This window comes from Uranotaenia lowii, chromosome 2 (genome assembly GCF_029784155.1).
Source record: "Uranotaenia lowii strain MFRU-FL chromosome 2, ASM2978415v1, whole genome shotgun sequence".
In the NCBI taxonomy this organism is placed as follows: Eukaryota; Metazoa; Arthropoda; class Insecta; order Diptera; family Culicidae; genus Uranotaenia; species Uranotaenia lowii.
Window position 1 is genome coordinate 127,492,159 of NC_073692.1, and position 27,344 is coordinate 127,519,502.

The 27,344-nt window shown below is 38.3% G+C and overlaps 1 protein-coding gene across 1 annotated transcript in view; it reads right to left on the reverse strand.

Annotated features, from left to right (window-relative positions):
• The window catches only part of LOC129741844 (facilitated trehalose transporter Tret1-2 homolog), a 63,904-nt gene extending 37,573 nt beyond the window's left edge, over positions 1 to 26,331 (reverse strand). Inside the window, exons 1-4 of the mRNA XM_055733637.1 lie at positions 26,244 to 26,331; positions 25,895 to 26,125; positions 18,068 to 18,366; positions 17,634 to 17,972 (exon numbers count right to left, since the gene is read on the reverse strand). Of these exons, the coding sequence (XP_055589612.1) occupies positions 17,634 to 17,972; positions 18,068 to 18,366; positions 25,895 to 26,125; positions 26,244 to 26,301 (927 nt within the window). The 5' untranslated portion in view covers positions 26,302 to 26,331. The remainder of the gene's footprint in view (positions 1 to 17,633; positions 17,973 to 18,067; positions 18,367 to 25,894; positions 26,126 to 26,243) is intronic.
• Between the last annotated feature and the right edge of the window lie 1,013 nt (positions 26,332 to 27,344).

Genomic DNA, 27,344 nt, shown 5'->3' on the forward strand with positions numbered 1-27,344 from the left:
GTGATGCAAGCATGCAAAAAAAAATAGAGAAACAACAACATGTAAGCTAACGCCATCACCAAAGCAGCAAAATCGAATTTAGAGCGCAGTGTTCATTAGCTTGTGCCTCGTAAAATTGGACAACATGATGCCGGAATTAAAAGTTTTCTACTGCAACAAAAGTTGTACCTTTCTGGAACGGAGTTAGCTAGATGTGACCTCTCTCTTTTGGTGAAACAGGAAAGTGTTAGATCTGTTTGATGTTTGACCGTATAGGGCTATGCAACGTGACGGTTTTCATTTTTCAACCTTATCGAACTTTATCTCCTTAAACCCTTTTGATTGACCCGTTTCAAATAAATGATAAGGAAAAATTTATCTCTAAACCCCTAATCTTGATTCATCAATAAAACATATACGTCCAGTAAGGAGTGTTTTCGAAAAAAAATACAACACTTTGTTTTGTGATTAACTTTTGAATACATGGATGGAAATGGAAATGGATGTAATGTGTACGTCTACAAAATTTAGTGACGATTTTTTAAGTGCTATTTGAGATATCGTCCAATATTAAAGTTCATCGACAACATTTTTTGGGCAGGAATGAGAAAAATCCAGAATATTCCCAGTGGAAGATCCAAAAACAGCTAAAAATCATCTATTCCACCAAATTTCACATGGTAAATCGCTACAAAAAAGACTTAGAAGATCCAATAGTGAGCCAAAATTTGAATAAAAGTGAAGTTTATTGATTCCATGCAGTAAAAAGAATGCGGGAGCACTATCCTAAAATATGAATAGAGGATAGGACTTATAAATAGGCCTGAATACATAATTACAAAATGGAAAAGCTTCCCATCGGTGGAATATTCAAAATATGGTTGTCAAATTGTGCGCAAAATATTTAGACTGCTTTTGGGGAGATATTTTAAAAAAAATCCTAATAGACAGCAAAACGAACTCATTAGCGGACACCTGGGAAGTTTCGAATCAGAAACATTCCCTTGAGATAAACAAGGAGAAAAATTGAAAATTTCGTGTCTAGTACTTGACGAGGCTAACGATCTATGGAAACTCCAATTTTCTCAGTCTATCAAAACGATTGACACGATGAAATTAAAATTTTGCTAGAAAAAAAAAAACCAAAAATGCACATTAAATCCGGTAAGCCATAGAAAAATATTTGAAATGATGCTCTTTATTTTGGACTGGCAATTTGGTTGAAAATAAATCTAAAGCAGTCTAGCTAACAAGTTTTCAATCAATATTTCTAAAACACCAGAAACGAATGCGAATTATATTTTTTAAAGAATACAATAAAAAATCTTTATCCTCAAATGAATTCCAGATCAGATCAGAAATTAACGATGATTAAAGATTGTTTATACTTGTTGGTTTGAAATTATCATAATTAACATTTCCATTCTTAATTTTATATTGAAGGTTTGATTAAATCCGCTGTAATATCTAGAGTTTGAAAAACAAATTGAAAAAAAAATTTCGAGGACATAAAATCTATTTCGTACAGAAGACAAATTATTCAAAACCCATAGTTGATGATTGAATTTGATAAAAAAAATATTTCAGTGTTGCAAGTAAGGAAAATCAAAGATTAAATCAAACTTACGCAAGCTTTTATAAAAATGCGATTCAAAAAGATTATGTTTTTCCTAAAACGCAAAATACACTGAATAAAAAATACCATTTCATTAAAAGTATTGTTTTGAAAAGTTGGAAAATCTGTAACGGTTCCTCTCAATACTGAATTAAAATCCAAAAGTTATTCCAGTCAACGACCATTTAATGAAGATTTAGGCGATTACAAATCATTGGTACTACATGTACTCTTTAATTAAATCGGAATTGCAGTCTATGCATAATGGTGCAATTAAAATGCTCACAATAGCTCTTAAAATTTTAAATAATGCTCTTAATCAATCATGCACAATAATCGAATGATGATATGCTTAAATTTTCTAGCGCAATTGATCTTAATTTCTAATTGTTCTTAATGCTATAACATGCCTTTCGCTCCTTGTTACGCCTCTCGACGGGGCCCCGGGAATTCTCCAAAATCAGCTGATGCAATCCTCTTCACACACATGCGGTGATCTAGTACCTCCTTGCTAGCCGTTGTTTTGGTCTGCATGCAAAGACTGGTTTGGGAAATCCTCGAAGCCAGCTGTTTTCAAAACAACACTAGCACTCATGCACGGTCTCTCGTTTCAGCTCCCCACACGTGACTATTCGGCTTGTTTACATGCACCAACCTTGAGCCAACGAAGTCCTACACAATCACCAACCCAATTCCTGTTGGATTACTTATTTTGCTCGTTCCTCGGTTCCTCAATCCTCGCTCACTTGAATGACTCCGAATGCTTCTCTGCCCCGATTGCGCACGTTGGATTCTAATCGTGTGCTCTCACGCAACCATCAAAGCGAAGCTTGATCTCTGACGACCGATCCGATTGCCCAACGAGTGTGCGTGGAAATCCTCAAGAGAGGATTGTGGTGCTGGATTATCTCTACCGGGAAATAGGCACCTAAATAAAAGCCCTTAAGGCAGACAGAATGTTAGTAAACTCCAACGACTCCAACCTAACCAATACGATGACGTCATACCTCTTCTGGAGGGCTTTGTTGCTGTACTGGTGCTCGTGCTTCGACGAGTAATGACGTCACGCCGCTCAGTGATGATATACACCGCTAAATAGGGAATCGCATTTTAGGAATCACGTTTGAAGAAAATGATCCAGTTAGTTACCTCTCGCTATGCTCGATTTTCTTTTAGGATCCACTGCTATTATGTGTGAAAAGACTACGTGCTATTATCTGCCAACGCAGTTCTAAGCTGGAAAATCCTTCTTGAGGTTTCTCGGTGATGAACGGATGAGACCTTGAAGGGAGGGGTCATAATTTCAGTTCTGACGATTTAAACGTTGGAAAGTGGATTTTTGTTTACCTGCTCGCTTCTTGACCTGAGTTGAATTAGCTCAGCAGGTTTCTCCACGTGCAATTATGTTGATATTTCCCCTTTGCCTTGTCGTTGTCCACAGCAATCTTTGAAGAAAGGTATTGTGTTGAATTCTACCGTCGAATAATCTTAAAGAAAATACCTACATTCAGCTGATGCTACTGTCGATATTCTCACACCGCTTCAATCACTGGTTAGGCACATCGACACTTAGTATATTCGGGTTTATTATCCGACGGCGCTCTAGTTAACGATCGATCACTTGCTTATCTCGTCTTCTTAGCGGAAGTTCTGCTGACATTTGCTCCGATGACAGAGGGTGGTGAGGTGTAGGAATGGCTTAACGTTGAAGTGGTTCCACATTTAGGTAGTCATTAGTTTGATGGCCAGGCTTTTGATGATTGTCAGTGGTTCTTAATCTTATTGCAACGATTACCGGGATTTCCATACGGTAATACAACTCCACTTTTACTCGAAAAGAAATTTTTGGGAATTTAAACCGATTCCCAAAAATTTCGCTGTAGCTTAGGCTTCCTTATGATAGTATTTATAGTACTGCCGTTCGACAAATTATCCTTTCTCTGGAACTCGAATTCGGCTTATCTCCATCATAGTATATCCTTAATCACTGCATTATGTGTTGTTCCCCTCACCCATGACTGGTGACAAAATTGAAATCGGAACTTTTCTGCGCAGAAACTTCTTAAAATTGTATCCTATATCATATCATTTTCTATAGCATATTATGAGAATCTGGTATTATTGATTAATTCTCGTTCTTCATGATGATAGTAGCGTGCTTAACATTCTATTCGATAATCTTAATTTGTGCTTTTTAAATTGAGGGTGTTTTTAATCTGTGAGCATAATTTTGTGGAGTTTCTTTAAAACTTAAAAATAGAGCTTCCTTTTTAAATTGTGAGTCTTTTTGTTAGGATTTAATTGCTTAATAATCTTTTCATTTTTGAGTTCTGGTCGGCTGATAATTGCGTTCATAGCTGTGAAATCGACTTTTAATCTGCTTTTATGTCTTTTGCATGGTACATTCCGGTTTTAGAGGTCTTAATGTCTTCTAGCAAATAATTGTTGACTCCGTGTTTTTGTCTCACGATGCTAGGCAAGAATTTTGGTCCCAATTTCTTCGTACGATGATCCGCTGCCGAGGATTGCTCAAATGAGCGTCTCCATACGATATCGCCGACTGCAAATTCTCTATCACGGGCCCTTAGATCGTAGCGTTTTCTGCTGTCTTCGTGTGCTTTGGTGATACGCGCCAAGACAAATTGATGGATGTTTTCAATGATTTTCATTCTCGCTGCGTGGGCGGCTGTTACCTCGTCTGCTGTGTTCATGTTTGCTTGAGGGTAGGCATCGGTGAACAAAATGTGATCCCTGCCAAAGTTGCAGAAATGCGGACTGCAGCCTAAGGTTTCCTGTTTTGTTGTATTTATCGCGCATACCACTTGTTGAATGTGGACGTCCCAATCTCTCTGGTCAGCATCTAGCAAGGATCTAATACATGTGATCAGCGTGCGATTAGTTCGCTCTGCTGCGTTGCACATAGGCGTATAAAATGCTGTACGCATGTGGATAACGTTGTATCGCTTCAGGAGTGCTTGAAAGGTGTGTGATAAAAACTGAGAACCAGAGTCTGATACGATAATTCTTGGGACAGAGAATCGAAGGAAAACGTAGCCTTCCAAAAAGGCAACCATTTGTTGAGCGTTGGCGGTGCGGAACGGTTCTACTATGACAAACTTTGTTATCCAATCCACGACTACTAAAAGAACGGTAAATCCTTTTCTGGATCGAGTCATGGGACCTATCCAGTCTATCGAGATAAGCTCCCATGGAAGCTTGGCGGGTTTGGAGTTTCCTAAGGTCGGTGTGAGTGTTGCGTTCGGGGCTTTCGCTGCCTTGCAGGAATCACATGCTCGTACATATTTCTTTACATCTATTGACATGTTAGGCCAGTAGTAATCCCTTTGAATTCGATGTAAGGTGCGATCAAAACCGAGATGGGCTGCTGTAGGGATGTCGTGAAAGTGATGTATGATGTTGCTTCTTTCGGAATCTGGAATCACCCGTTTCCAGCGATGGGATCTACCTCCCGTTTCATCTAACACCGCGCAGTTCTTATACAAATTGCCTCCCACTACTCGAAAATCAGGAAAGTTGTCACCATCTGATTCAACTTTACCTTTGAGCTCGTTGTACCAGGGATCTTTCGTTTCAATTTTGGTCGAAATAGCGTTCACTAATTCAATTCTGCTCAGACAATCTGGAACAATGTTTGCTGATCCCTTGCGGTAACGGATGTCGAAGGAGTATGCGTTGAGCCTGAGAATCCATCTGGCTAAGAGCGGAGTAGGATTTTTCATCGTTTTTAGGTAGAGCAGACTCGAGTGGTCACAGTAAACAGTAAAATGTGTTCCTTCTAGGTAACCTCGAAACTTTTCAATCGACCTGATTACCGCTAAGCATTCCCTCTGCGTAACAGAGTATTTTCGTTCGGATGGGGATAATTTTTGTGAAAAATACGAGATAACGCGTTCCCCAAACTCTCCTTCTTGCGTGAGAACTGCCCCAATCGCCACGTCACTCGCGTCACACGCTACGGAGAATGCTTTTTTGTAGTTTGGTGTAGCGAGTACGGTAGCAGATGTTAGCTGTGTTTTCAAAGCTTGAAAGGCCTGCTCGCATTCTGGAGACCATTTGAACTTGATTTTAGATTTCGTTAGCTCTGTAAGTGGAGCAGCTGTCTTCGAAAAGTCTTTAATGAATCGCCTGTACCACCCACACATGCCGATGAACCGTTGAATCTCCTTCTTCGACGCTGGAGTGGGGAATTTGCTAATGGCTTCTACTTTTGACTCGTCGACGTGCCACCCTTTCTCATCTAACACGTATCCTAGGTAACTGAGGCTTCTACGACAGAAAATAGACTTCTCCGAATTAATTGTGAGTCCTGCTTTCTCTAGCCGTTTGGATATCTCTTCCAGGTGTTCCAGATGTTCTTCAAACGATTCCGTGGCCAAAATTAGGTCGTCTAGATAGACGAAGACCTTTGGCTCTAAGTCAATAAACAAATAGTTCATGACTCTTGACAGAGCTTGACTAGCCGTGGCCAGTCCAAAAGGGACTACTGTGAATTGATAGTGGCCTCTTTGCGGTATCGTGAAAGCTGTTTTTTGTTTTGAAGAAGAATCCAGCGGGATCTGCCAGAATGCGGACTCGAGATCAATGGATGATAAGTATTTCGAACCACTCAGGTTATTCATAATAGTCGCAATATGCGGAATTGGGTACGCTTCTTGAACAATGACAGAGTTCAACTTGCGAGCGTCTAGGCATAACCTCATCGACCCGTCTTTTTTCTTCACAGCTACCGTGGCATTGTTCCAGGGACAGCACATGGCTTCCTCGATAACACCCAATTTCAGCATTCTGTCCACTTCCTTGTTCAGATCATCGAGAACGAATTTGGCCATCGGGTAATACTTTTGTTTAAATGGCGGGGTTGTTCCGGTATCAATGCGATGGCAATATAGGTGGGTTTGACCCAGTTTCCCTTTGCTCTGTGATGTTGGAAACTTTGAAATAGCTGTGTTTAACTTTTCCTTCTGTTCTGCTGTTAGGGACTGTATTACCGATGAATTGTTTACTGTAGTAGTCAATCCACAAACCACGGCTTTGACCCCAAAGACATTCCAAAAATCCATTCCCAGGACCAAGGCGGTTGGCATCGATTCCACAAATAATATCGGTAACGTATGAGTTTTTTGGTTGTAAGTAATTGGTATGTGCGCGTAAAAAGAAATAGGATGTGCAGAGTTATCGACCGTTCTGATCTCCCCTTTTACAGGATGTTTCTGTAAGGTGAATTTATCCGCTATTTTCGCTAATTGGCCCCCTATAAGTGTGCAAGTTGCTCCACTATCCAAGAGACCTCTGAACTCTTGACCCATAATTGAAATTTGAGCGTATGGACGATTGTCAGTGTTTTTGGGATTGACGATAAGTGTTTCAACTTTGTGGAAACAGGGCACGTTAGAAATGTTGGGGATTTCAAAAAAGTTGGAAGAGCTCTCCTCCCTCATTGAGAGTTCTCCCTGTAGCCGTTTCCCGAATATACGTTTGGAGAATCTGGCGCTAGTTGCCTCCATCGCGCTTGACAGCTTTGGCAGTTTCGCGTAGTGCAGCCCTTCTTTCCACAAGTAAAACAGAAAATGTAAGTTTTCGGATTCTGACACATTAGGAATGTGTGGCCTTGCTTTTCACATTGCCAGCAGACGATCGGTGTGGTGAAGGTTCTATTTGGTTGTGTTTCTAAGTCCCTTGGAGCTTCTGCAGGTCTCGCTGGCCTAAATGGCATTCTGATTCCTGATTGCAAAGCATTGACATCTTCTGAAATTGTTGGAGACATATCAGCTACGCCTTGCCCAAATTCCAGCTCAGCGTTTGACAGCTCGACTTCGTCGTACTCTGCCGGATTCATTTCCTGTCTTTGATGAAAAGCTTCTGCTGTGACCATGTTGATGTGTTGTCGGGGAAAATTCGGTCGATATGCTGAGTTCTGTTGATACGTGTTGGGAACTGCTTGTCTTGGGTTGCTGGTGTTCAAAGGCCTGGTCCATACCGGACGTTGATTGTTCACAGGTCGATTTTTTAATGCGTATGAACGCGATACCTCAAAATCTTTGCACACTTTTACCAGTTCGCTGACTGTGCCGACTTGAGCCGCTGCTGCTATAGGCACAAAGTCAATGTTCAGGTGCGATTTCAATATGAACATTTTTTCCGATTCTAGCATAGGCGGTTCAATAATTTCGAAGTTTGCTAATAAATCCCTAGAGAATGCTGTAAACGTCTCGTTAACCCCTTGAAATCGAAGGTAAAGGTCTTGTTTCAGGATTTCCGAATAGTTTGGCGGTAGGAATTCTCTTTTTATTTCGGTCTTAAAGTGATCCCAGCTGACAAAAGTCTCGTAAGCTCTAGTGTACCACTGTTGAGCCGGTCCCCTGAGAAGATGTTTCACCGATCGCAATAATGTTATGTCATCCACTCCTTCCGTCCAAGCATACACCTTGACGTCGTTCAAAAACTCGCCTAACTTCCGGATGTTATTCTCTCCTGCGTATTCCATCTTCCATTTATGAACGGGTTGGGAAAATTTCTGAAAATATTGATTGTCGTTTTGTCTGTTATGCTGAGTTGTTTCCAGGTTTCTCTCCGATTGCCACAACGGTTGTTCCGCTCCACTCCATGCTTCATGTGGCCGATTGACTTGTTGTTGAAGCAGTCGCTCCAGATTTTCTCTTCTTTCTTGTTCTTTAGTTAAGCTTTTTTGTAATTTTTCAAATTCCTGCTGCAGTTGGACAAATTGTTCAAACTGTTGTTGCTTTTGTTGTAGCAATGTTTGAAACTGATGTTGAAGTTCCAGTTGAGATATTTGGAAATGATTGGGTGGAATAAAGACTCCTGAGGCGGATGATTGTTGTTGGATGTGATTCCTTGCAGATCTCTCTTTAAACTGATGGTCCCATTGATGTTGCTGATGTTGATGTTGTCTAAGGATTTCATGTTGTTCTTGCAGTCTTTCCCGTTCTCGTCGCACTTGATCTCTTTGTTCATCGTTCCGTTGTTGCTGCTCTAGTTTTTGTTGTAATTCAGCTCGTAGTTGCTGTTCTCGTTTTAATTCCTCACGAAGCTGCTGTTCTCGATGCATCTGCTCTCGATTTTCTTCCTGGTTATGACGAAACTGTGGTTGCTCTTGTTGAATCAGTGGCTGGTGTCGTTCGTGCTTCTCGTGGGCTTGTTCTTCTGGAATATCTCTTAGCATGACCGCCTCCTTGATGCTGGACTGAAGTTTAGAGTTTTTTAATCTGTCTAATATGTCCTTTTCGCAGGGCAGGATTTCCTGGTCTTCGCCGGTTAATACGGTTTTCGATGCTTGCCCTTTCAAAAATTCGTCAATCTTTGTAAGAGCTACTTCAACTTTTGCAATCGATTTACTAGCGTTTGCTGTAATAAGTTTATCTTGAATTAGTGACAAACGATAACGATAGTGTAACAGCCTGGAACGACCCTTTTTCAAGACCTCTGGAGATTCCTGACGAATAGCACCTTCCACTAGATTGAGAATCATAGGAATTTTCGCTTGACACTGGTATATGTTGTCAACATCTGTCATGAAGTGAGTTGAAGACGTAGCAACATTACCTGAGTTGATTTCTCTATCCAATGCTTTACGAAGATTTGCTAGTTTGATATCCCGATCCTGTCCTTTGGTTTCCTTCACTTTTCTCAGAGCGAGCTCAAATGCAAGCTCGTCATCTTCCAGATGTACAATATCCATTGTTTCCACAAAACACTCGGCACTACAATCTTGACAGAGTATGAATTTGCTAGTATAGTTGTACTTTCGAGAATAAAAGTTTCGTATCAGATTCGAACTATTCAAATTGTTCGTGGGATATTCAGTTGGGCGCCAATGTAACGGTTCCTCTCAATACTGAATTAAAATCCAAAAGTTATTCCAGTCAACGACCATTTAATGAAGATTTAGGCGATTACAAATCATTGGTACTACATGTACTCTTTAATTAAATCGGAATTGCAGTCTATGCATAATGGTGCAATTAAAATGCTCACAATAGCTCTTAAAATTTTAAATAATGCTCTTAATCAATCATGCACAATAATCGAATGATGATATGCTTAAATTTTCTAGCGCAATTGATCTTAATTTCTAATTGTTCTTAATGCTATAACATGCCTTTCGCTCCTTGTTACGCCTCTCGACGGGGCCCCGGGAATTCTCCAAAATCAGCTGATGCAATCCTCTTCACACACATGCGGTGATCTAGTACCTCCTTGCTAGCCGTTGTTTTGGTCTGCATGCAAAGACTGGTTTGGGAAATCCTCGAAGCCAGCTGTTTTCAAAACAACACTAGCACTCATGCACGGTCTCTCGTTTCAGCTCCCCACACGTGACTATTCGGCTTGTTTACATGCACCAACCTTGAGCCAACGAAGTCCTACACAATCACCAACCCAATTCCTGTTGGATTACTTATTTTGCTCGTTCCTCGGTTCCTCAATCCTCGCTCACTTGAATGACTCCGAATGCTTCTCTGCCCCGATTGCGCACGTTGGATTCTAATCGTGTGCTCTCACGCAACCATCAAAGCGAAGCTTGATCTCTGACGACCGATCCGATTGCCCAACGAGTGTGCGTGGAAATCCTCAAGAGAGGATTGTGGTGCTGGATTATCTCTACCGGGAAATAGGCACCTAAATAAAAGCCCTTAAGGCAGACAGAATGTTAGTAAACTCCAACGACTCCAACCTAACCAATACGATGACGTCATACCTCTTCTGGAGGGCTTTGTTGCTGTACTGGTGCTCGTGCTTCGACGAGTAATGACGTCACGCCGCTCAGTGATGATATACACCGCTAAATAGGGAATCGCATTTTAGGAATCACGTTTGAAGAAAATGATCCAGTTAGTTACCTCTCGCTATGCTCGATTTTCTTTTAGGATCCACTGCTATTATGTGTGAAAAGACTACGTGCTATTATCTGCCAACGCAGTTCTAAGCTGGAAAATCCTTCTTGAGGTTTCTCGGTGATGAACGGATGAGACCTTGAAGGGAGGGGTCATAATTTCAGTTCTGACGATTTAAACGTTGGAAAGTGGATTTTTGTTTACCTGCTCGCTTCTTGACCTGAGTTGAATTAGCTCAGCAGGTTTCTCCACGTGCAATTATGTTGATATTTCCCCTTTGCCTTGTCGTTGTCCACAGCAATCTTTGAAGAAAGGTATTGTGTTGAATTCTACCGTCGAATAATCTTAAAGAAAATACCTACATTCAGCTGATGCTACTGTCGATATTCTCACACCGCTTCAATCACTGGTTAGGCACATCGACGCTTAGTATATTCGGGTTTATTATCCGACGGCGCTCTAGTTAACGATCGATCACTTGCTTATCTCGTCTTCTTAGCGGAAGTTCTGCTGACATTTGCTCCGATGACAGAGGGTGGTGAGGTGTAGGAATGGCTTAACGTTGAAGTGGTTCCACATTTAGGTAGTCATTAGTTTGATGGCCAGGCTTTTGATGATTGTCAGTGGTTCTTAATCTTATTGCAACGATTACCGGGATTTCCATACGGTAATAAATCACCCCTAATAACAAAGTCTCTTTCCCAAACCTGTTTTTTCAATACTTACGTTTACCCGTATAATTTCCACGATAATGCCGTGAAAACTGTGGCTGGTTTTGACAATGATCCTTTTTCGCTGCATTATTTTCTTAATTATCCAAAATTCCCTATGAATAATTGTGCAAAAATTTTCCTCATCGATCCTACGCATTAACTTTTAACTCATAATTTCACAATATGGATCGATTCGTCTTACCTCAAAACCCTCATGTGCTAAATTTACATCCATATACAGTAGTTTTTCTATTTTATCACTGTTCGATTTTTTCAATGCTCGTCAAATACACGCTCCATTTTCTCACGGTTATTGTTCTGATTTTATCACGTTTTTTATAAAATCATTCAGCAACTATTTCCAGTACCTTAATTTTCGTTCAAAAGCGTAGAGTGTCTTTTTTCAAGATATTTGGTTTGGTTCATGTCTAGGGTTACCATACGTACTCTTTTAAGAGTACATGTACTCTTTTTCAGTCAAAAAATGGGCGTACTCTTCTTTTTGTGAAATTTCACGAAATGTACTCTTTTTTATGAGATCTATTTAATCAGAAAAATTAACTTGTTTGTTTCAATATATGAAGTTTGTTTACCACATTTTACACAAGAATTACGAAAGAAATACAACTTTCAAAAATTGTCAATATCTTACCTAAAAATCCCGTATTCATGAAGGTATCTATGAACCGTAATTTACAGTGAGCGCAATAAACGCCTTTGAGTATGCAATAACTCTTCGAACAGTTAACCAAAAGTATATCTTCGACTAAATCATCGACTAAAATGTCTTGGTAAGCGAATCCTAACACCCGATGATATTTGAAGATGAAGGCCAGGTGGTGGGATTCATAAAGAACAACATCTTAAACTGGAATTATGTCTCGATTTCGTCTACAACTGACATCTCAATTAATGATGACAGTACGGCGTAATCAGACAAATATTAAAATGGGTTATTCCACAATAGATCAAATAAATTGGTCGCAGTGGATTTGCTCATACAAAATAAAGAAAAAAAACCAAGAGCACAAAAAAAACAGGTTGAAATGCTTCGTAGCGCACAAATCTATCATGTTATTTGTTCAAAGGAAATATACGCGTCTAAAATCTCTTCTTGAAATCATTTTATATTTTATCGGGTTTGGTGTGGATTGTCAGCAAAGCATCAGATACTTCTTTTCCTTCGAATAATCCTAAGAGGAATATTCAATCACTGACTTTTTTTCTTTTGTTTAAAAAAAACCTGGCAAAATCCGGGCATTGGATATTTAAAATTTTCAACTAAAATCCGAGCAATATCCGGGAAAATCTGACCAAAATCCAGGCTGAAAAATGTACACATGAAAAAAATATTTTATACTGAGTCACAACACCGATGTTCAATTCAAATTTGATATTTCCAAAAACTGTTTGCACGTCATAAATTATGTAAAGAAAAGTTGTAAAAGAAATATAAGAAAAAATATTGTTTTGGTTTGGATTTTTTGTAGATTTTGGATAAATCCGGGCTTTTTTCTTCGAAACCTGAGCAACCTGCTGAAAAAGCAGGCAATCTTGAATGCTTAGTCATACCTATTGCTTCCAACAAATTGGCAGTATTTGAATGACTTTAAATAACTCTGTTAATTTATAGAATTTTCCTTACTCTCTAGAATTTTTTTTTCATTGTACTCTTTTTAGCATTGCGAGATATGGTAACCCTATTCATGTCAAGGTGTATAGGTATTAAATAATATTAAAATGTCATTGAAATGCATACTTTGTCATTTGGATTTTAAATCATTTATAATAATCGACAAAAATATTTTAACGTCACGCTTATGCTAGTGTTGTTATTTGTGCTTGGTTAACCGCTCAAAAAAAGTAAACTTTTTTGGTTGTGCTAATAATATAAAGATGAGAGTGATTTTAAGCGTTTTTGAAAAGAGATAAGTGTCTCTAGTTTATTTTTTAATTTGTTTATTTGAAAGTATTGAGTGCGCAATCCTAATTGGACAGTACACTACCCCAAATATATATGAGAAATTTCAAGCTTGTGAAATGTTATGCGCTGCAGGCTTAAATTGATCCTAGGCATAGTTTAAGGTCTCATGCCAAATTTAGGCCAGATCGGATCACGGGAAGGGGTCGCTCAACAAACCTAGAGTTTGTATGGGATTTTGAGACATTTTGTTCGGGAGGAACATGAAAAACCAGTTTTTCATCAAAAAACTTTGGTCCACTTCGGCCGATTTCTTTTGAAAACGGATTTTCTTAAAGCCTAAACTATGACAAATATTTCATTCGAAGACTTCATTTCGATTTAGTAGTGAAACGGCACTATCCAAAAACAGTTGAGAAGGCAGTTAGAGTGATTTTTGTAATTTTTGTTTCAATTATATATTTATGCAGCAAGTTGAAAAAAGTGAATTTTATCAGAATTGATCAGAATCAAGTTTTTCAACTTGAAGAAACAGATTGTAGTGTTTTCCTTTCAAATCAAAACAGTGTCGAAACGCCCCACTTATTAAGCTAACTGATTTATCACTGACAAAGAAGTACTTTTTTTAAAACATTTTGAATTTGATCAGAAAGACTTTTTATAGCAAAAAACTGCAGGGTAGGGATTTAAAAAAAGCAGGCCAGTGTGAAGGTTTTAAAAAGTGATGAAAAGAACAATTTTTGTGAAATTATCCGAAAGAAGTATCTAAAATTATTGGTGTTCAGTGAGAATTATTTGTTTTTAAGTGAGGAAGTGTTGTGTTGTGGAAAGTAGTGTAGTTCTTGAGTTATGCAGTAAAAATTGTATGAAACTCCCCTCCTTCTTTCCTTTCTCCCCGCTGGAAGAAAGAAGGGGTCTCAAACATTCATTAGAACATTTCACGTTCTCAAATACCCGCCCTTGCCAAATTTGGTTCCATTTGCTTAATTAGTTTTTGAGTTATGTAAAAAATTATAAAAGAGGCCCCTTCCCCCCTTTATATCTCCCTACTGGAAAGAGAGAGGGGTCTCAAATAATCATAGAAATATTTTTCGTATCCAACTACCATCCCATGCCAAATTTGGTTCCATTTGCTCTATTAGTTTTTGAGTTATGTTAAAAAATATGAAAGAGGCCCCTCCCCCTTTATACTGGAAAGAAGGAGGAGTCTCAAATAATCGTTGAAATATTTTCCGTATCCATATATCTTCCCGTGCCAAATTTGGTTTCAATATCTTGATTAGTTTTCGAGTTATATGAAAAATTGTAAGGTAACCCCCCTCCCCCCTTCCTATCGCCCCACGGAGAGGAGGGAGGGGTACCTTTTATTCATAGAAATATTTCTCGTTCCCAAATACCACCCCATGCCAAATTTGGTACCATTTGCTTGATGGGTTCTCGAGTTATGCAAAAAATTGTCTTTTGTTTGGGAGGCAATATGAAAATATGATATCGACTCAAAAAGTATTGATACTTGAATATATTGAATCGATAAAAAACTTCATTTACTTGGACCGACGGATTATTCTCTTTTATGAATCGAATGGTTTTGTCAAGTATGGGTAGAAAACTTATTATTAAAAATATATTTTTTGTTTTTTTTTTAAACATAATTGCATAAGCATGTTAGGCGAGGTGAGTTATTGTCGAGATTAGTCGAAAGCAAGGATTGTTTTTATCTTATCTGTTCTCAGTTAAGTAATGGTTTTGTTACTGATGGTGTTATTCTAGTTAAAGTTTTTGCTTCGATTTCATTTTTTTAAAATTTATCCGAAAAAGTGGTGTTTTACTTGTTATTCAAATTTTGGTGAGGCTAGTGTTAAGTTTTGTCTTGAGAGAAAATGTTTGTTTGAGTTATCATTTTCTGTGATTCAGAGAATTTTCCCGAATCATGTTAATGTTTTAAATGCAAAACCTTATTTAAGGAGAATAGTGGAAAAGCGTTCAACGTTAGTTTGTTTTTGCAAATGCGTATTGATTGTTTTGGTTTCTCAGTTTTAACGATTCATAACTTTAGGAAAATCACAAAAAACGAATCTGATAAATAAAGAACATGATAATTATAATGATTAAAGATAGATATAAAAAATATTATCGTGAAACATTGGCATTTCAAAACTCTATCACCTAAGTTTTTTTTCCACAACGATGTTATTATTGTTTAATTCGTAAGTACAGTTTCTACAAATGATAGTTTACTTGGTTAATTTCATAAACCCTAATTGGGCTTGTGATATAGCTCAGTTGGCAAGTCTGTTGTCTCCTGAGCCGATGTCCGCGAGTTCGAGCCCAAGAGTAAACATCGAACACAGTTGAACCGGATAGTTTTTCAATAACAATTCGCCAACTGCAACGTGATAAAGTCGCGAATGCCATAAAGATGGTAAAACGACTATAATCGAAACAACAAACAACATAAACCCTAATTGGCTCAGCTAAAAATAATGAAACTGCTGCAATAACAAACAATAACGTTTTCCAAATTAATAAAAAAAAAACTTGACATGGACTTATTTAAATGATTCGTAAAAATGAAGGATCTCTATACATACTAACATAAATAAATCAAAATCATTGAACAGCAGAAACGATAAATCGGATTGTTGCTTTGAATCAGTTCATAATAAAATTGGATATTATTCGATATCTGTTTCAACCATGAAATTTTCAAACTTACTTAAGAAGCGATTTTTTTTGAATAATATTAATATTTTTTATTACAACAATAAGTTGAATGATAGTGTTTTAAGAATATATTTTGACCTAGAAAGAAAATATTTAATTTTGAAAAAGTATCACAAAGTTATCAGGTTGATATTCAGGTATACATTTTCAAATGAGGCAAATATCATTGATAGTAAGAAAGATAGTTGAATCGAAGTTTTGCTCAAACTTTTGTTTAGTTTGAATTGTTTTTGTACTAATTTGTAATAGGGACTGTTTATCGATCAATGTCTTGGTGTAGACTCTAGGTCCAAAGTAGGAGCACGAGAAGCCAATGAAGTTCAAAAGTGTTGCATTGTGCCCCAGTTTACGGTAGTTTCCAGGACCCAGTATTTCAATTGAAAGTGACAAAATCTTCAGAGCTTGGAATTATAAACTTTTTAACCTGCTATTGAAAATTTATAAGCTTTTCTTTTTTTATTGGATGAGGCCCTTCGGAACCAAAGTGGTATAAGTGCATGAAAGCTAATTTCGAGAAAACACGCTTTTGAGTTGCTGTGTTTTGTCATTTCACATATATTTTTTTGAAAATCTGTATTTTTCTTTCAAAAGCTAAAGTATGTAAAAAAATTTCTAAAAATCTTATAAATCACCAAATATAGTTTGAAATATGAGAAATTGTGTGGGATTATTAACTCAAAATCGATCATTTTCCACTTAGGACTCATGTGAAATCATGTTTTTTTACTTGGTCGTGATGTTTTAATTAAACTTTAAAAAGTTCGAAAAATGATTCAAAGAAGAAATTTTAGACTTAATTCGTTTTTGCTTTAAGCTTTCAATGTTTATCGCAAACCATGGAATTTATTATTTTTACTTTTAATATCAGTTTCTTATCGATCATTCGCGACATGACATGTCCTTTGTCAGTATGATTGATCATGATGTATAATTAATATATAAAGTTGTTATTTTGCACTTCAAAAATGAACTTTTTATTGTCTATTATTTTGATAAAAGGGAGAATTTTGTTGAAAGAAAAGGTTTTATCTTTCATTTAGATCACTGGCTCTCTTAAATCAAGAATCAAGAAAACAAAAGGTGAAATAACTCCCATCTTCTTAAATTTGTTTTTTGGTTTTGTAATCTTTCAGATATTGGAACTTTTTATCGAAACTTACATAAATTTCTACAAATTTTATTTATTTCCCCCTTAGGGATTTATGGAAATTTCAAAGGGGGGGAGGGTGATAAAAGAAGAAATTGACATTGGTTCCAGCCTAATTATTAACAATTAAGATTATTCAAATAATAAATTTTCATCCTGGATAATTTTTACCTGATCAGAGGTTTTTTTAAAATTCATTTTTTTAATTTTTTCATCTGTGTTTTGAAATATTAGTTTTAAATTTTACAATAGTTAACTATAGTTTTAGAACAAAACATGCAGCAAGAGATATTAAAAAAAAACGGCTCGATAAAGCATGATCAATTCTCGCTGGATAAAATCCACTCTGAATAAATATAAAAATTAACTAATAAAAATCTGAATTGTCATTTTAATGTTTTTATTTCCATTTTTGACTAAAACCTTCTCCAAAAGTGCAAATTTGCAAAGTTGGTAAAATTCTTAAATATGTAAAATCTCTATCTTGCAGTACAAAAAATGCTGTGAAATGTCAATATTCCAGCTACCCGGGAATCAACACAGGATACTATTCAATTTACACCTTCATCACCGGAGATCACAAGTCAACATCACCCTACTGCTTAATTCTTACCGCCAATCCATTAGTTTGTTGCAACACTAATTGCTCTCGGTTGACACTCACCCCGAAAATGGAAGTCGAGTAGAAGAGCAGCGAGCTGAAGCCGGACATCTGCAGCAAAAACATGAGACCCAACATGATGGCCAAGGCTCGAATAGTGGCCGGATGCGTGAAGGACTCGCAGCAGCAGCACCCGGAGGATCGTTTATCAAACGGCAACTGGCATTGATGGTCGCTCGAGGACGGATGAAGCTCCTCGGATTGGTTGCGTTGTTGTTCCGCTGCTGCAGTGACATGTTGCTGCAAGGCCCGTATTTCATTGACTTCCTTGGTGGCATCGAACTTCGGACCTCGGAGCCATTTGATGGCCTCGACGGCTTTCCGTTCATTAATCCGTAATACCTGACCGCGAACAAACGGACTGAGCTTGTTTCTGTCTCTCTCACCTCACACACAGACACAAATTGATTCGGTATTTAATGCCTCAGATCACTTACCAAATGCGTCGGACTGTCCGGCATGAAGAAGAACAGGACTCCAAACACCACCGGTACCAGGCCGCACAGAACACTCAGCTGGAAGGTGTTCAACAGGGCCGCCAGCCCGTAAGCATAAAGTATTCCCAAATTTATCATCTGCTGGAAAAAGGAACCGACCGTGCCGCGGATCTCTTTCGATGCCATTTCGGCCAGATAGATGGGAACGGCCATGGCAAAGGCTCCAACGGAAAATCCGGTCAGCAGTCGACCGAACAGAAGCATTCCTCCGTTCACGGCCCAGCTGATGAAGGCCCAACCTGTGGAGTAGGAATTTTTCGAAAGCAGCTAAGTTGTTCGTAGCACAGTAGAATAGTTCATCAATAGACTTTAGGTTGCTGAAAAAATACTAAGTACTTGGAGTTCAAATTAACCGCAAGAAATTTTTTTCATTTTAAGTTTTCAGAAAAAGTTAACTAATAAAAAGAAATGCAAATTTATCATCAATAGTTGCTCTCAAATTTATAGTTTATAAGTGCTTCTTCGTAAATCCTGACACCAAATCGTTATTGGTAAGGGAGAGTGGGGTATCATGGTCCACTTCTTTTTCTTCACTTTCAAAACTTCTTATGGAGATGATTAATTAAATGAAATAATAAAAGATAAATAGTATGGTTTTCCTCATTTCTAACTCATTATTTGAAAATTTTAAAAATGTTATAATAAACTAGCTGACCCGGTGTGCTTGAAATTAACTTTTATTTCTAAGGCTGCATTTCAAATCAAATTTCACCATAATCTAGAAGCAAACTCATTTGAAAGAGAGCTAAAATCGGAGTTTCAAATTCCAGCACAAAGATGATTTAATAATACTTTCTTAAAATTTATCTCTAAATTTGCTTTTCAGGATCTGAAAATTTTAATCTGTTTTAATGAGCTTCAGTTAATAATGACATCAAAATGTATGTTTTAATGATATGGAACTTCCTTCCCTCTTCCAATGCTAGAAGTGCTCACGAAATACTTTAAAATAATTTTTATTATCTAATTGAGGCCACATTTCGCTTTATTTGTCTGATAAGTTTTAATATTATGCAAAATTTATTATGAACAAAGACTTGCCTTCTTTTTTCCGACTCCACCCAGAAAAAAGGACAGGTCTCAAATTATTTATGCCAACACACTTGTATGGAAGCACTGATTGGTTAATAAGTTTTCAAGCTATACAACGCAATTAACATGGAACTCCTTATGTCCCTCTCTTTTTTGCACTGCAATGCAGAAAGGCTTGTAACAATCATAGAAACATATCTCGTACCCAGATACCTTCCCATGTTAAAATCATGTTGATATTTTTTTTCCACAATACATATACTAAACTTGAAGACATGACACATTACTAATTGAAGTGATGCCAAACAGCACTTGTCATGGAATGAAATCGGACGACTTTTTATGCTCAAATTACTATATTTTTATTTGTTTAAGCAAGAAGTGGAAACTTAATTCATATGAATAAGCTGTAACCCAATGAATCAAGGATAAGAATGGTTTTTTAAAAGGAAAAAATAAGTTTAAACTTTTGTCATTCGACTGAATTACATCAACTTTCCTCTTTTTTGTGCTGAGGGTCCTTTTAAGAATTTTCAAGTAAAAAACTTACTGACCTTATCTGCTCATTAACAATCGATCGAAAAACTGGTTTTCAAAAATTGATTAGATTGAAAAAAAATCTGTTCATGCTTCGACGGTGGTATGAACATTTTCCGAAAATTTTCATGTAAACATCTCACAAAACTTTAAAATGATGATTTTTGCGCCGAGAAAGGTAACAGTTCTAAAAACTTCTCATGCTTTAATTTTTAATTTCAATCTTCATTTCAATTCAGATACCTACACCGGGACAAGTTCAAACGGATTTTACCATAGTTAAACTTTTATAAATCTAAGAAAAATATGTAAATCTTTGAAACCAATCAATTTTTGTTTATGACATAGCTAAATCAGTTATTAACAAACTCTTGTTGGAAGCAAAATATGACATTTTTTTCTTTTATTTAGCCAAGTTCAAACATTATGCTTATTCTGAACTTATTCATTGATATACCTATCTGCAATTTTTCTGCAGTATAACCTGTGTTTCAAATTTGGAAGATTTTTTAAATTTTGTTTTTTTTTTTTTTGGATTTAAGTTTTATCACCGAAATTGTTTGTCCCTCGAAATTATCGTCGTTTTTCGGTGAGTTTTAATAACAATAAACAGATTTGCCAGTTGTCCAAACGTTTCGTGCTTAAGTGCTTAAGTGTTAAGTGCTTTTGATTGATGCACGCCATACACCTTGTAGGGGAACTGGCTATAAAATGCGCACAGCGGGCAAGATGCGCCACCATCAGTATTTCACGAAACAAACATTATTCAACATTTCTAAAGATGCTGTCTGTCTGTTCCATTAACACTTTTAGGTGTATATTTTTAAACATTTGTGGTCCTTCAACGTTGGCTGAACTTTGATCGCCTCCAGATGGTTCCTTACTTTGAAAATTTAGGTTCAAAATATTTGTGGCATATGGAACGCAGTGAAATCTTGCAGATGAAGAATGTTAAGAACTGGTTCAGCTGATGAAAATAGTCTGTCATAATGCCACTCAATAAGTTAAAAATTTTAGGCGAATAACGATGAATATTAAACAAATCGCGAGAAGATGTTATGAGAATTCCTTTTATGCAATTGAACTAAGTTGACCCTTGCCCAGCCAGGAAAGCTGGCTCAACTTGCTAGAGAAGCTAGCCGCCTCAAGCTAGAGATATTGGGACTGAGCGAAGTCCGTTGGCCTAACACTGGAGAACACAAGACACAGTCCGGGCAAGTACTGCTTTACTCTGGCATACGAGGAGAACATGCTACTCGGGAACGAGGAGTTGGTTTCCTGTTAAGCCCGCAGGCCCATGCGGCCCTCATAAGATGGGAACCGATAAACGAAAGAATAATCGTAGCCAGATTCAGAACACGGGTTAGAAACCTTACAATGGTCCAGTGTTATGCGCCAACTGACGTTGCCGATTTGCAGGAGAAAGAGCAGTTTTACAGTCAATTGAACAGCGTGGTTGAGAGAATTCCGAAGGGTGACATTCAAATCCACTTAGGCGACTTCAACGCAAAGATTGGCTCCGATAATCAGGACTTTGAGCGCATCATGGGGCGCCATGGTCTAGGACAGATGAGCGAAAACGGAGAGCTGTTTGTAGAATTTTGTGGCAACAACAACATGGTGATCGGTGGATCGCTCTTCCCCCATCGACCAGCACATAAGGTCACTTGGGTATCCCGAGATGGCCGAACAGAAAATCAAATTGACCACATCTGCATCAGTCGAAAATGGAGAAGGAGCCTTCTTGATGTCCGCAACAAACGAAGCGCAGACATTGCATCCGACCATCACCTCGTCCTTGGCGAGATACGACTGAGGGTTGCGCGTGTCCAACGGCGCGAGGAGAAAGTCGGGTGTCGATACGACGTCCGCCGGTTGGAGAATCCAGAGGTGAAAAGGGCATACGTTGAACAGCTAGAATCCCGAGCCTCGGAACTGCCGACAGACGGAACAGTCGAAGAACAGTGGTGTGGAATCAAGAATGCCTTTATCACGACGAGCCATGGTACTCTCGGTAAAGTTTGTGGAAGACGAAGTGAATGGATGTCGGATGAAACCTGGAGGATGATCGATGATCGGAGAAAGGCGAAAGTCGGAATTGAGCAGGCATGTACCGGGTCAGCCAAAGCAGCCGCCCGCTTACGATATGCGGAGCTGGAAAAGGCAGTTAAACGAGCTTGTAGACGAGACAAGAGAGCCTGGACAAACTCCCTAGCCGAAGAGGGAGAAAGAGCCGCCGCCATTGGAGATATCCGATTATTATATGATATTTCTCGCCGCCTTAGTGGTGCAAGGACTAATGCAAGAATGCCGCTGAAAAACCGAGCAGGTCAGCTGCTGACAGATCGAACAGATCAGCTCAAGCGTTGGACTGAGCATTTTGATCAACTTTTCCGAGTTACAAATAGCAATGGCCAACAGAACCCGCAGCTCGAGGCGCCCACAGTAAGTCGCATTAATGGCGTCAACTCGGAAGCGCCCACGCTGGCTGAAATAGAAGCGGCAATCAAGGACATGAAATCCAACAAAGCGCCTGGAATCGATTGCATTCCTGCTGAAATGCTCAAAGCCGACCCTGCCTTGTCAGCACAAATGTTGCACCGTCTTTTCGCTGACATTTGGGATACTGCAACATTCCCGGCCGACTGGATGCAGGGTATCCTCGTAAAGGTCCCAAAGAAAGGAGACCTAACAGAGTGCGGTAACTGGCGTGGCATAACTTTGATCTGTACAACCCTTAAAGTACTCTGCAAAGTGATCCTGAACAGGATCCAGGAGAAAATCGACGCTACACTCCGACGGCAACAAGCTGGATTCCGATCCGGACGATCATGTGTGGACCACATCACAACGCTACGAATAATACTGGAACAAATCAACGAATTCCAGGACTCTCTTCTGCTGGTGTTCGTTGATTTCGAAAAAGCATTTGACCGACTGAACCACGAAAACATCTGGGCTGCTCTTAGACGACGAGGGGTCCCAGAGAAACTAGTCCATCTCATCGAAGCACAGTACGAGGCATTTTCGTGCAAGGTCTTACACGACGGTGTCTTGTCCGAACCAATCCCGGTAACTGCTGGAGTGAGACAAGGATGTATTTTGTCACCGCTGCTTTTTCTCATCGTAATGGATGAGATCTTGACTGGATCGATTGACTGTAGACCAAACCGAGGATTGCCGTGGAATCCTTCAACCATGGAGCAACTGAACGACCTTGACCTGGCAGACGATATTGTTTTGCTCGCCCAAACACAACAAGACATGCAGAGCAAACTCGACGACCTCACCGAAAGCTCCAAGGCAGCAGGTCTCAAAATCAATGTCGGAAAGACCAAGTCGATGGAAATCAATACAGAAAATCGTTCCAATTTCGTGGTAGCTGGACAACAGGTTGAGACAGTGGAGTGCTTCCAGTATCTTGGTAGCCAGATTACGCCTGATGGTGATACCAAGAAGGACATCGAAACCCGGATCAGAAAAGCCCGATTTGCGTTTGCGAGTCTCCGAAACATCTGGCGGTCACGCCAGATCTCTCTACGAACTAAGATCCGAATCTTCAACTCAAACGTCAAATCCGTATTGCTGTACGGGTGTGAGACTTGGTGCACATATGCGGTGACGACGCGAAAACTGCAAGTTTTTGTGAATCGGTGCCTGCGGAACATCATCCGCGCTTGGTGGCCTGGCAACTGGATCTCAAACGTTGAACTTCATCGCCGGTGTCATCAAAAGGCGCTAGAAATCGAGATTCGGGAACGTAAGTGGAGATGGATTGGGCACACGCTGCGAAGAGATGAAAACGAGATTTGCAGAGAGGCGCTTGACTGGAATCCAGATGGGCATCGAAGAAGAGGCAGGCCCAAAAGCTCGTGGCGGCGAAGTCTAGCCGCTGAAATCCGCACAGTTGACGAGAACCTTGGCTGGCAGCAAGTGAAGACGCTGGCTCCGGATCGCCAGCAGTGGAGATCTTTTATCTCAGCCCTATGCGCCGGTCAATCGGCGCTGGACCCTTAGGTAGGTAGGTAGGTAATTGAACTAAGTTTTGAAGCTCGCGTTGTTTGAATGCTAACTTATTAATTTACATTATAAATTTTTGGGAACGATCTTTGTGCTTCAAAATTAATTCAAGGGTAGTGAGAGTCGTTTTTAATAATCAACTTTCAACTCAAAAACCCTATGCTGAATAACGCGAAAAATCAAAGTGGCTGCAAACGATGAAGCGCGATAATCGTGGCTCCAGAGAGTAATTGAAGCTGTCAGCCAGTAATCATCCACTGGATGTGTTAAGCAATTCAATTAGAACTGTCTCATGTGAATCCAAGATGTTGCAATATAAACTTTTACATTTATAATCATGGCTCCAGAGAGCGTCATAAATCGAATATGTCAATAATCTCAAAAAACGTCAAAAAATTTTGAATTCAAAGGAAATAAATCTTTTGTCAAAAGATCCGAAGGTGAATACAAATTGCTTCAAAATAAATTGAACAAATGCACGCATTTGAACCCGGGAATCCTAGTTTCGGTTACCCAAGCCTCACCGTTATCCTTACCATTGGTTCATGTGAGAGCACTTTTTGTTTATTTAGTTATGGGTCCGGAAAAAGTAGAAAGCTCTAAAAGTTTTTCAGAAATATCTTTCATTTAATTTTTTGTTATGCAGTCTGTTGAAGTTTTGGTGTGTTTTATTAATTGTTTTTAATACCAATAGTTTAAAACATTTGAATATGGAATAAATATTTAAAAAGCAAAGAATAATGGATAAGAAGATAAGAACATAGGAACTTATTAATTCTTTAAAAATTAAAATATTAAAATATTAATTGTTAATGGTTTTGTTTAAAGTCATTCAATAAAAAAAAATCAATCAATATAAAACTATTTGCGCTTAGAGGAAATTTTTGAGGTTTTTTTTAAAGCTTTTCGTTTTTCCTGTTTGTTTCATTTGAAACTTATGCTCAAGATCTGAAGCTTCGGTTTACTTTACATGTTATTGTACTTATGGGCAACTTATGCAGGATATTAAATATTGATTTGAGTAAGGCCAAGTAAAGTTCCAATTACTTTTATTTTTACTCCGACACTTTATTTCTCCCTCTTAAAAAAGGGTCCAGTTTTTTGAGAAAATTGGAAAATTTTTGATCCAAGGATATTGGGTTGCTTATCTGGCTCGTTTGCTTTTTGAGTTGGATATATTGGATATAATAATACGTAAAGTATTTATTTTAATTTTCATAGAACTTTTTTGTTTTTGGTGTTTCTATTCTATTCTATTTTCTTTTTAAAAAGCATCATTTTCACATAAATGTAGCTAATTCTTGTACGCAGAATGAATAGTCATGATCGTGACTGAGCGCAGCATTTTTCTCTGATTGTTGGAACCCTCGTGTTGCCCATTGCTTCTAATTCATCACCTCTTCTTGTCCATCATTCAAAGCATTATAAAAAAAAACCATGCTTTCTGTTGTAACTTTCATCCACATGATCCGTCTCCATTATTCTAACCAACCAACAAAATATTTACCCTGCAACTTGCAGCGTTTATTTAAAAATCACTTTCCGGAAATTAGCAGAACAAATCTGGTTAAAGTTATTCAAAGACGGGATTTCATAAAAATCATTCGACTTTTTCAAAGCTCTGAAAAAAAAAAGATTTTTGTTGGTTGAATAGATGAAAAAGTTCTAACCATCCAGTCAAGTACTGCACACCGTCTCCCCATTCCATCAAAATAACTTTTTTGACAACTATCTGGTGGTCTGATTAGACTCACATAATGTCGTTTCTACTTCCTTATTCAAATGTATGGTAATTGTAATAAATTGTACTTTCATTGTTCTGATATATTTTTCACTCAGGCAAATCCGTTAATTTTACTGAAAATGTTACGTTTAGTAAGAACTTTAACACTTTACTACTTCAGTTTTTGACATTATGCAATATTTGGACACCGTTTATTAAATTATTTCTACAAGAAAAATCTAAATTATTGAGGCAGAGGATTTTAGTAATGATATTAAAACTTGAAATAATATTTAATCGGGTGAAAAAAAAACTTTTGAACCAAATGGTTGAATCAGAGACAAAAGATGAAATTCTAAACAATCTCAAAAAACACATTCTAGATTTACAGCAAAACTGCGTATAATGTAGAAGAAAATACCAAGTTCTTTTTCCCCCAGCAATCGCAATCTTACCAACGGCACATGGAGTCACAAATATGAGCAAGGTCCGCCGAGCCCCGAAAACATGCACCAGCAGCCCCACCGGAATGCTAATGATGGCCCCGCCGAGAGGCATCACGGCTACTGTCCAGGCAAACTCGTCTGCCCCGATCGGAAACCTGCCCTCGTTGTGGTCCACCAGTTTAACCTCAGCCGGAGCACTCCATCCGAAGCTGGTTCCTATCGAAAAAGCGGCCATGGTTGCTGGAAGAAGCCACCATCACAATATTTGATGTTATTCAATATCCACTTTTCCTGGTAGCTGTTTTCGTTGATGTTGTCGATAAGGTTTGTTTGACTATTCGATGTACATACTACGCACCTATGAGAGCGACCACGTACTGGGGAAAGTAGCTGGGCTTCTGGACCGAACCTTCCATATTCGCGGGATTTATGATAAACAGTTGACTTATCACCTCTCAGGGCTACAAAAGAATGATTACTGGTTAGTATCCGAAAACCATGTTAACCAGGTGCCACTCATGCGTTGATAAGCAACATTTACGAGCGGAAGACTTTGATTGGAGACAGGGCTAAATCCCAGAAACATCGGGAAGAGATTCATGTAACCTTTAAAATAGGACAAACTATACCTAAATACATCTTTTTTTATCAAAGCCCACACCACAAATGAAATGTTTTTATTCTTCCCGTGTAGAATCTGGTCCTGTTTTCGACTTTAAAAACACACATCCGCGGACCGTGGCCTAAAGGATAGCGTCCATGTCATCTAGACCAGCGGTGATGAGATCGAACCTCGGTCACAGCAGACATTGTGCTCTTTCTGTGGGCGGGTGATTTAAGTTTTTGTAAGACGCTAGCCATCACATCTTTGAAAGATAAACGCGTTGAGTAAATTCGATTTTTTTAAAGAAACATAAAATTTTACTGAAATTCGATATGTGTATGTTTGTTTTAAAAAGAGAAAATCGAAAATATAAGAAAAATATGAAAAACACATCACAAGAAATTTGGCATTAATGTTCCACATTCAAAAGAGGGGACAACGATGTTGTCAACAAACAGAAAGATTTTATTTTTTTTAAATCAGCCTCCAATTCTGTTCTACGAATTATTTAATTTTTTGTGCAGATTTGCGTTAAAATGGATGAACAAAACTGAAGTATATAATTAGACGTAAAATTATAACGGCCATCGACCGAATACCGAATTTTTGATTTTCTTTTTGTCTATCATTGTTTTGAATAATGAACGTTAAACTCAATACTTGAACCCATAAAACGAATGAATGACAACAATTTAAAAAATGCTTGGATAATTAAATTTAAGCATCTGTTGTACAAAAAAAACGGTCTCCCAGCTCCGAATTGTTAAAAAAAAAACTATTCGACGAAGCGAATATTTGGTCAAAATTATTTTCAACATGATGGTATTACCAGATGACAGGGCCGTAGGAAGAACC